We start from the raw sequence: 11,461 nt of genomic DNA on the forward strand, positions 1-11,461 counted from the left end.
ATCCTAAGCAGTTCAAACTGGAGTCTGACTAACCAACCCCTGTTTTTGGGACCATTGAGTACACCCTAGCATTTGCCTAGTGTAGAAAACGGGCTGAAAGAGAAAAATGATGAGGGCTATGTAGTAACTTGCCTCCTGCAATTTGGGCCTGGATCAGAGATGACATGGAGCAGGAAGCAGGCTGACACAGGTAAGTAGAAACAGAAGATGCTTTATTAGTTATAGGTACAGTCATGAAGATAGGAGAGAAGGTCACAAGCATCTGTCCTGGTTCTCTGCCCAGCTCCAAGTCCGAACCGTTACTCTCTGGAACTCCCAAGCCTCCCACACTCAAGGTTCCACCTCAGCATTTCATGAGGCCCTGCATTCACTCAGACATCACACAGATCCATCAAACCACAACACACAGGCACTAGGTTACAACAGCCTACTTTACAAAACTGCTGTTATCTTATCTCCGCACTCCGGTGAGCTAGAAGTCCCACATGGGTACAGATTATCCTCTTATCGCAGTACAATCTTACATTGACAATAAAGCCCTTCTTGGATTAAGGTTATTGTCAAGCCGTGGCGCTTTCTCAAGCGACTTGCCTCGTGTAAGTAGACCCTTTAAGTAGTGTCAAATCGGCAGGTCTTCAAAGTTCATGAGAAACACGTTCATCTAATGGTCACATGAAATGTAAAGTTCAGCGAGTCAGTCACCCACCCAGCACCGAATCTAGTACCCGCCCCCCACATTGGATGAATCTGCACTTTGCAAGTTGGACTTCTGCAGTCGATTAATACGTAATGATGACCTCTGTTGCTGCAGGGCTTATGTAGCGCTTTATGGAGACTTTTCCACCTTCTAAGAGCCCAAATAATTATTCTGATCAATCTCATTGAATGGAAGTTGTGCCTCAGTTACAGTGCTACGAAATGTAAGGCAAGAAGGTGAACAAAGGAAAGTCAGTGTAATTTCATAAACCAAAATATCAATACTTATTATGTAAAATTTGCCATCATTTATGTGCTTTATGCAGTCAGGTGTTCCATTTGCGTTTTCTAAACGACAGAAGTTGGTCCTCACCTCAGTTAAGCTGCACCTGCGTCGTCCCACAGAAATCATTCATTTATCAATTTCATTCTGTACTTTAAAATGTTCAGCCACTGGATGGAGTAAAACAGCGTTGTTGGTTGCATTAACCTGCTCCTACATGTGTTCTATCCAGATGCATTGGTAACTACCTATATATGAGATTAAGCAAGTGCAACAGAGCATGTCAACTACAAGAAGTTTGGGATGAAATCAAAAATGGCATGCTGACCTCTGACTGCAAACAAAAAAACCTACTCTATCTAGCAGCGATGTTTATATTGTTTAGTGCAGGAGTGGGCAAACGTCTGCTCTCCAGATGTTTTTGACTGCATCTCCCATCAGACTTAGCAAACATAGACAAATATCAGGGTTCATGCTAGTCCTGGCACACATCTTCTGATCTGAGCACCGCAGGTTGCTGGTCCGTAGTGTAGCTTTTGCATAGCAACTCGAGGTCCCAATAGCCCATACATTAGTTGTTTGGGGGAAGTCATCAGTGACTTAATGTAACCCTTCTCAGGTGTGCAGTTCCCTGTTGTAATGCTTCGTGTAATGCGTGTCTGGGGAAATGCATCCTGGTTCTTTAATAGCTTCATTTTTTATCATCGACCAGTTTTCCTGTTTCAGTTTCTCTGTTCTCGGTACTGCCTTATCAGTCGACCCTTGCTGTTAGCGCCTGACGCTGAATGTTATGCAGATTAAAACCACCTCCCTCTGATAGCCAGAATCATGTGAACGGTTTCTTCTTGCACTCACTAGCTCGTCATGTGAAATATTCAATGTGTTGCCCAGAGGGGCTTCTAAATTCACCTAGCACTGTCATTTTAAGGTGGCTTCTGCTAGAGTACAGGTTTGCAGTGAATATTGCTCTCATTTCTTTCAATCAGGCAAAAAATAAGTTTTTGTTTCGGTGTGACAGCAGTTTAAATGTAAACTTCACACACACATATACCAAAACCTATCATATCAAAACATTAAAACCATCCTGCATTACATTAATTATCAATTCTGGTGTATAAAAATGTAACCGGATGAAAATGACTCCCATATATTTATCAATCCTCCAAAAAGCAGTTACAGTTCCTAAATTTGGTTCAATTTATTTTCGATTACCATCCAAACTTTCACCAGGGCAGTTATTAAAGACACTTCATTGCCTACCAAGCAACGCAACCAGAACCTATCAGTAGAGGATAGCTCAGCGGCAACATGCTCGCCTTGGAAGCAAGACGACACGGAGCAACACAGATTAGATCCCCGGGTCCGCGCTTAGAAACCTCTGGGTATTAAGCGCGTTATAAATAACCTATCACATCATATCCATAACAAAAGGCAGAGTACACAAAACTCTAAATCAAACTCATTCCTTAGTGCCTTATATTGCATTAATAAGTGTCTGCTAGCTCCAGGGATATCCTTCCTGTCGCATAGTCTGCACGTTCTTCTTTTTCAATAGGAGTGCTCTGTCTAGGGCCCAAAACCACCAGACAAGGTAACATTTCAGGAACAGTCGTCTTAGCTTGGGACTTGTGAATTTGATAAGATTTGGCACAAGATAGGTTAGGACCACCAGGGGTCAATGTGTCAGTTAGACATTGTGTCGGTTAGAAACGTTTCCTGATTGATACCTTTCATCGAACTAACAAAGTATTATGCTACAATGGTAGTTCCATAAGCTTTCGAAGTCCTAGAGACCTCTTAATCATATGATGGTCACATGATACATGAGCAACAAAGCACACACAGAGCTGGACATCACTTTTACATGGGGGAAAAAGGCAAGAGATTCTCCCACTTTAAATTCTATTGGCTGGTGGGTAAAAGTATGCCAGGAACGCGGTCTGCATGCCGCCTTTATCTAAAGGACCATAAATTGGAAACTAAACTGATACATGCTCAAACACTTGGAGGCAGCCCTCCTCGCTGAGAAATTACATTTCAAGCAGGGCCATGTCGTTCAACCAATGTTTTACACGTAATGCGTAAAGTGTTCAAATTTTAAACGCATAGTGCCTTATGAGGGGATCATACCAAAATAAGGGATGTAAACATTTCAAAGCCCAAACTACTGGATATATATGTGGGGTGGTGGGTTAAGTTAATACAGGTGGAGGGTTATCGGAGGGTTCGCCCTGCATATATATGCAGTAAACTGGGGTAAAAGATAATCAGTATTTTAGGCTTTAAAATTTTATTTTCAAAATAATCACATAGATCCCCTTATGAGTGGAACCCAGCGTAAAAAAAAAACAGTAATGCTTTTGTAGAGAAATTCCAAAATGTTAGAATCAAAGGCACACAAGTTGAGAAGGAAAGGATATGCTTTCTCACACATTGACGTTTTTAAAGAAACCTAGTGCATAACACAGCCATTATGTAAATTAAAGAAATAAGGATCAAGTTTGCCTGTTAACGAAAGGGTAATTTGCCAGGGTTGGGGGGAACCTCAGAGACTAAATCTTCCCCCACACTAAACCTGACATCCCTAGTCTTAAACCTTCTTGCAGGAGCCAAATGAGTTGGACACTCCCCCTGCAACACTTCATAGTGCAAGGACAGACTGTGAGAACAAGGGGTCGGGTGGAAATACGAACACCCCACTTTGAAGTCGATTCTTCACAATAGGAAGGTTTCTCTTTCCTCGACAGTTAGTTGGGAACCTGTTATCAGTCAAGAAATAGAAGGGGTGGTTCAGATCCGGGTTTAGGTGCATTTGCAGGGCTCTGTGCTTAAAAGGTCTAAATTCTGGAATTATAGGGGATGCCAGATGCCGAAGTTCAGGACTGGAATGCATTAGCAGTGCTCGTGTATCCTGTATGGGTCTGTGCCAGAACAATTGTAAATGATTGTACTTTATGAAGATTTTGTTTTCTTTGATTTTTTTTTTAAAGGGTTAATGATTTGTGTACAACATTGATTTGACAAATTCTTTGTAAAGGTACTTTGATGGAAAGGTTTGGCTGACTTTTTATTGCTCTCATTTCCTTTCTCCTTTTTTTCTTATTGATGGGATTAAAGAGGACATTTTCTTTTTAATCCCACCAATCTTTTTATCTTTATGGCCCAACCTTGTTCACCCTCAGCATATCCCTCAATCCGCCCCTTGCATTGTCCTTGGTATGTATCCTTATCCCTCCCATACCACCTTCCGCGTTTAATAGTTTGTCTTTTGTCCCATGCCCTTTCCCTCGTCAACTAGCCCTAACTCTCACCCTGCCATTCACTCTCTTCTTTCTTAACTTTTCATCACCTTTGTTATTTGACAAGATGATTCATCAAATTGATCAATTTCAAAGTTAATCATAAAGTTATTATGAGACAGTTAATCATAATAAAAATCCTCATAACTTCTAATGTGAATGTTTACTGCACTATCGTATCTCTCATTACTCCTTCCCTATTTTGTTGACCCCTCCCCAGCCTTCGAAACGGCTTGTTGCAATTTGGTGCCAAAGAAAACCGCAATTGATAAATAAATACAGAAGAGGCCCGAATAACAGTGGCTAACAATGCCTTGGCAGAGCTGTTTTTGCCATCTAAAGCGCAATACTAGCGAGGACTGCGGTGTAGGGGCACTAGCCCAGCAGTATGCAAGGATCCTAATGTTGGAACAGCACTGTATGCTCCATCCACACAGAGTTGAAATGGTAGATCTTCTCTAACCCTCCCCGTATCTACAATATCGGGGTGCCCCTCAGTGGGGCGTCCCATAAGCGTCCTAGTATTTTAATAGTGGGCCTACTGCCGACTAGCACTGTGCTCTACTTAAGTGACATGAGCCCATACACATGGTTGAAAGTTGGATGTGCAGGCAACCAGCACCCGGATACCAGAGGTTTGTGTAGTTAAATGTTTCCATCATATTTTAAACAGAAGTTTGCAAACGTTGATTGGCAAATAATTTGATTATGATAGTGCAAAAAGGTACTCCTTTGCATCTCTAACCCCAGCACTTTTTTCTTTTTCAAGGTTATTGGCAGTTCCCTCCTCTTTGTTCATGACAAGAAGGGCCACTCCAACATCTGGATGATCGACTTTGGGAAAACGCTCCCTGCTCCACCCGGCATGACCCTGCAGCATGACATACCTTGGGAGGTGGGCAACCATGAAGATGGCTACCTGTTTGGGTTGGAGAACCTGACCCAGACGATCGAGCGCACAATAGAGCAGCTGCTGGAGACCAACGATCCACTGCCGGAACCAATGGAGCAGTGAGAATGTTGACGTTGCTCTCTTTCAGGACCGAAGGAAATATGTACACACTTTGTGTGGGAGCAAGTGGACCACTGCACTGGAAACTCTGCTGCGTAGGCTCTGCCCGGCCCTCAACGATAACACTGACATTTAGTCTTACTGGCGAAATGTTTCTCATTATTGCTGACACGTCCTTAGCGGCTGATCACGTTTGGTGTGAAATGGTGTGAAATACCACAACTCCCTTCTACTCTCACTTGTGTAAATGGGGCTGAAATCACAAAGTCATGGGAGCAGCACGTTCAACCTGGACTTTTGCTAAAGCTCTTCATGAAAAGTTTGGGAGAGCATCAGTTATGGTTCACACCCGACGAACCAATTACATATGTAGTCCCTTGGACATAGTTCTTGGATGTTCTCACCTTGTCTAGTCTAACCAGACTTTAGTGGTGCCACCAGCATTGAAGCGGCCACTTGGTTAAACACATATGGACCGGGAAGCCCGCAGGGCATGTTACAGAAAAAAAACTATGGGCCAGAGCGATCTGGTCCGAACCAGCCCATAGCACCGACTAGACTCAACCTCCAGATGTTCCCGCCAGCGCTTGCAAACCGCATTCTCAGTCATGTCAAACTACAAGAAATTATTCAGCACGTTGTGGGATTCCACTACTTAGAGGAGCAAAGGGTGATGCCATAGGGCAACATTTTACTCTGGCGAAAAGTAGACCAGGCTGAAGAGGGTCATGAGCGCAAATGATGAGGGAAGCAAAGAGGGGGGCCTGTTCAACGCTCCATATAGAGAGTCCAGACATGTCCTACCTGAAGGGGAAGAACTTGGCCAGGCACAGAACATAGTGTAGTGCAGCCAGCTTGAGTTGGGTGCTAAGTATGTGGGAGCCAGTATTCGTCGGAAAGAAGTCATCTCCACCGGAGCATATCGGCCAATCAACTGTGAATAGTCAGTGAGGCAGTATTTTCTGATCTGACATCAACGTTGCTTGGGGGGAGATGGAAGGCGTGGGCTTGTAACATGGATGGAAGGACTGGAACTTTGTTGATGGCTCTAAGGCCGGCATCTCCAACCTCTGGCTGTCCCGATGCTTTGAACTGCAACTCACTCAACCTCTCACCATTGGCAATGCTGGCTAGGGCTGATGGGACTTTTAATCCAAAACATCTGAAGAGCCAAAGGTTTCTGACCCTTTCTCAAAGGGAAAACATGTGATGTACTGATCATGATGCTGTGAACCTGACCAGGACATTCGAAAGTCTCCAGTGGCAGGAGCTATGGGAAACCAAGACGCAATTGGCAGACTAGAGAGCCATAATGGAAGAGTAACCACCCACCACTTCCACTGGCAAGCTTGCTCTTTGCTGGACTGGAGCTACTATGGAGATGGTAATGGGTGATCTTCCGTTGAGTAAATGGAGCCGGGTATTTTGTGTAAAGACCTCCAGACCGGCAAAATCCTGATTGCGTTACTCTTCATGCGGAGGGGCGAGAGAGGCACCTAGCCGTTTGAGCAGCCCCTTGTATTTTTCTCCTCCTTTGAACCTCCACGTGGAGTGACCCTTATTGCTGTCAGTGTTGGGTATTGTGCTCTTTCTTTCCGTTGTGAAAACCAGGTATAGTTTGGGACTATCAAACGTAGCAGCTGTGACAATGGGGGTGATGGGTGTGAGGGGGGGTTGCCTTCCTCATGACAGTATTAACAGCCGCCAGTAATGCATGCCTTGATGGTGAAAGCCCGATTGACACTATTCCACAGCTGCAGACAGCACCACGGACTTGGCCGTCTGCCCCCAAACCGGGCTTTTCGAATAGGAAAAGAAAACGTTACCCTATTTTTTTCATCTTTTTTTGAAATTATTATTGTAGTCAAACTGAAGAAATAGTGAGGGTCCCGGTCCGTTTATTTGTCAACTCTTTAATGGGTTGCCTTGGGAATGAGAGCCATTTTAGCCAATACAAAAGTAAAGGCATATTTTCTTTTGTGTGGGTGGAAGAGTTGCCACAAAAGCAAGTTATTTGCAGTTTAAGCATATCTCACAGCGCCCTGACCTCCCCTGTGTGTCCATTTAATCTTGGGCAAAAGACTACAGAGTTTCACCTAAACCAGGGGTCTGCGACCTTTGCTCCTGATTTTTCTTTTCGCACTAGAACTCCCATCAGCCATATTTTTGATGGTCAATGGTGAGGGATCATTGGGGTTGTAGTCCCAAACATCCTGGGAGCCACAGGTGGGCATTGTGAGAGGCCTAGTGTCTTCAGAATGGCAGACTTCTCCATCATCTAATGCAAACCGTTGTAGTCTCTCACGCCCCCTCAGGCCATGTTTCTGGCAGTGTGAGCTTTAAGAAAAAAATGACCCACTCCACCTGCTCTGCTATGGGATATCCTCACATACATGTATTGTAAAACATCCCAGTTTGTAGGCGTCTGTGGTATTTCAGTGTCACTTGCATTGCTAGCGGAGTCCAACTCCCAGTGGGTCTTCACACCCTAAATAAAACACTGAATTCCTTTTTATTTGATTTTATTTGATTTTACTTGTTCGGCAGCCAAAGTGAAAGGAGCTGTTGCTGCATTTTAGGCAGCTCGCGCCAAAAATATATTGCGTTGGAGAGGCTGTCCTGACATACCCACGATTAATATATGTGCCGTGCAGATCTCTCACAGCCCTTTGTCGCACGCAAGTGCAATTCCGAAGGGCTTTAGCCACTAGGGCAAACATTTCTCGAGTGCAAAAAACAAATTATTTTATAGAATTTTTGCACCATGGCAAAGAATGCCCCAGTGCTAAGACGGAATGGTATTGGCACTAGGGTAAACTTGCCCTGATGGAACAATGCATGTGAAGAGTACATGTTTATACAAGGGCAATGCTTGCCATAGGGCTCAAACAGTCCCAACTTGCTCTAGCACCATTGCAAAGTGTCTATAACCTGCCGCATGAAGTGGTGTGCTTACGCAACACTTGTTGTGAGGCCGTCCGTCCAATGCCTACCGTGCAGAGGGATTGGAATGGAAGCCTGCTTGGGACAATGAGTCTCGCCAATCCAACCGCCACACGGTGACGGCAATACAGCAGGCTTCTAGAGCTGAACTTGGTGTTACACCCACACTACAGTTTATCAGATAAGACTGTTCAGTATGGGCCAATTGGGTGGGACCACTTGTAGAATGTGTAAGGCAAGGAGCGGGGGAGGAGCCTTAGAGTGGACCCACACTTATATCTGGGTCCGGATACCAGTCGGGATCTGGATTTCCCCAGAGACTTCTGGAAACCACTGGGTAAAACAGCATCCTCAAAAAATAACCACAGCGCCAGTTATTTTGCTCGGGTGGGTGAGGGGATCCTCATTCTTTGTAATTCTGTGCTCAGGAAACACAGTGCTCATGGGCATGCTTCCCCCTCACAAATCACAATTGTGCCTCAAATTGAGACTCAAGGGTTATTGTTGAACACAAAAGTTCGTGTTGAAGCAGCTCAACATATATTATAATCTTAACCAACAAATTCCATGTAGGTTACGAAATATACATATTTCTTTGGAATTGATTAATTTCAGAGAAATGTGTATATTATTAATCCCATTTGGAATTTAATTGTTGGTTAGATGTTAATTATTCCCTTTTTTCATAGGGTTACCCATTTGTATTCACCAATATGTTAGTCATGGCTGTAATAAATCGATCTTCTCCACCATCGTTTTCATAATCTTTCGTTTACAGGAAAAAAGACCTATCTACTCGACTTTTTCATCTGTGCTCCCTCACTGTAACAGCGCCTTTGGGAAATCTGCATTTTGTTATGGTATGTTATAAATGTTGGAGTAAATGACAGAGTCCAGCATGCCTCTGATTGGTGGGTAACAGGCATGAAGGCAGGGGAGTTTCTAGGTCTGGAAAAGACCCGGGGCTAAGCTGATGTCGGAACTGTTGGGACTGGGGGCTAGCTAGCCTTTTGGCTGTAGATCCTGAGATTCTATCCGGGCTACAACCAAAAGATCAGGGGCTATAGCTCCGTTAGCCCCCCCCCCCCCGCAACGCCCCTGCATTAAGGCCAGAGGCTGGTTTAGATCAGTTCTGTAGCCTCTGCACCTCCCTAAGGCCAAGCTGCCCCAGGCATACCTCAGCAGCAAGAGGACGTCTACCCACAAACCTCAGCCACCAGGTGGTCTACCCCAACCACCTGGATCCCGGCCGCTTCTGGCTGCCCCCAGAGCCACCTGGTGAGATTTAAGTCTGTGGCTGATGCACAAAGTCCTGAGTGGCCAGCTCCTGATGTGCGACTCCAGCGTGTGGTTTACATAGAGCTGCGGAGATGAAGCTGCATAACCCTATTGGGCTTCATGTTGTGTGTGCAGCGGCTGTCGTTTTCATGATCTCATAAGGCATGCTTAAGCCATCCTTCAACTGATTCCATAATAAGCTTTTCTCAATTTTTCTTACCTTCATCCCTACCCCCACATCCTATTCCCCCCCCCCACCTCCTTTCACCCGTTCAGGTTGCCCCTCTTTTCTTGGTGGTTCTTCTGCATAAGATCCAACTTCAAATGGCCCGAGACTTCTCAGGGGGCATGGAGCCACGTTATAAGCAACCCATGTAATCATTCAGTTTGCAAAACTGCACCAACAACGATTAACGTACATGCAAATCTCTTTAAATGTTGCCCAGAGACGCCCTCCTATACTCTGTAGAGATCTGCTTGCTCTGAGACGACAAAGTAGAGCTTGGCTGTGGTCATGCGGGTGATGGTAATGGTGGTGGGCTAATGTCAAGGTTCTTGAAGTGCCCGTCAATGCCAAAAAAGGGACCCCCAGACCGCTTCTCCCAGAGAGGATACCACTTGCTCCACATTCAAGTCTCCCCTTCATAAATGAACCATGCTTCCCCTCAACCATTGATCAAGCCTGTGGAGGTCTGGCTTATTCTGGGTAGTATCCATGGCAGCCCCCTCTACCCAGTCTCTACACATTTATTTCCTTTCCACTTTACAGGAATGGATCCAGTGCCTTAAATCATGAAACATTGCCTATTAACCCGAAATGTCCCTGTCCTGGCTGCCAATGGTTGAATCCCTTTCCCTGCAAAGATCGAATGGGCGTTTGAGCTTCACGGCAATGGGTGAGAAAGTGTTCTATGCTGTGGCCCACAACTGGAACACCCTGGGAACCCTCAATACTACTCGACCCCCAGTCTTTCTCCTGATCCCAATATATATATATGTGTGTGTGTGTGTGTGTGTGTGTGTGTGTGTGTGTGTGTGTGTGTGTGTAATTGCAGATACTCACAGCAGTGCTAACATTCAGAACACAATTCACAACAACATTCCAGGAGAGGAAGGTTAAAGACAAAAAGTACATTATTTTGTGAAAGCTCTTGGGTAGACACAATGACCAACAGTACACAGCATGCAAGGCCCCATCTAAGGCCTGTTTGTTAGAGCCATGGGCACACTGGTAGTCTTTACTGTTGTTACTTTCTGTGTTGGCATTGCATCCTTGCTTTGCAAAGATGCAATTCTCCACTGTAGCCATGTACGCATTGATATGATCAGATTACAAGTCACTAGTTGCTATGGTTACTTTAACAAAACAATGTATAAGAAAGGTGACTTTAACCTGATGTTATTAAGAGACATGATGCTTGGCACAAGAAGTCAATCTTACTGATAGCATAGTTCAGTGCCATTGCCTATTGTCTGGAGCTGGAGGCCTATTGGATGCCGAGAACAGTCTAGTGGTCGAGCCCAAAAAATTATGGAGGCCTTTAACGTGCTTCTCATGTAGACCAGGTTTCTCTTGAAAACCTACTTAATCAAAATGATGACAATATGTTTTGCCTGATGATGTTGGAAGAGGAGCCATTGGATCTTACGATTATTAGCTAACCACTCCGCCCTGATGTAGAGTCTCTACCAGGCCCAGTAGGACCTCTCCTGCTATGTAAGATCTTCCTTCCGGCTTGCGTAGGAACCTTGACTCTCCATCGCCAAGTTAGCAAGGATTTGTAAAGATTTTATGGAGCTGCCTGAATAAGTTTGCTGTGGGCATGGATTGCTGGAAGTCAGTCATTCAGATCTGTTTTGTGTTACAAAGGTAGCCATTTATTTGCGTTTATTAATTCAATACCTTCACAATTGTTCCATGATGACTGTTAATTGTCGAGGCTGCAAGAA

The 11,461-nt window shown here is 44.7% G+C and overlaps 1 protein-coding gene across 1 annotated transcript in view; it reads left to right on the plus strand.

Moving 5' to 3' along the window:
• The window catches only part of LOC138566962 (inositol-trisphosphate 3-kinase A-like), a 497,863-nt gene extending 490,058 nt beyond the window's left edge, over nt 1-7,805 (plus strand). Inside the window, exon 8 of the mRNA XM_069644745.1 lies at nt 5,048-7,805. Within this exon, the coding sequence (XP_069500846.1) occupies nt 5,048-5,293 (246 nt within the window). The 3' untranslated portion in view covers nt 5,294-7,805. The remainder of the gene's footprint in view (nt 1-5,047) is intronic.
• Nucleotides 7,806-11,461: the final 3,656 nt, after the last annotated feature.

The sequence above is a fragment of the Ambystoma mexicanum genome, chromosome 2p, assembly GCF_040938575.1.
Source record: "Ambystoma mexicanum isolate Mex_15411 chromosome 2p, UKY_AmexF1_1, whole genome shotgun sequence".
Taxonomy (NCBI): Eukaryota; Metazoa; Chordata; class Amphibia; order Caudata; family Ambystomatidae; genus Ambystoma; species Ambystoma mexicanum.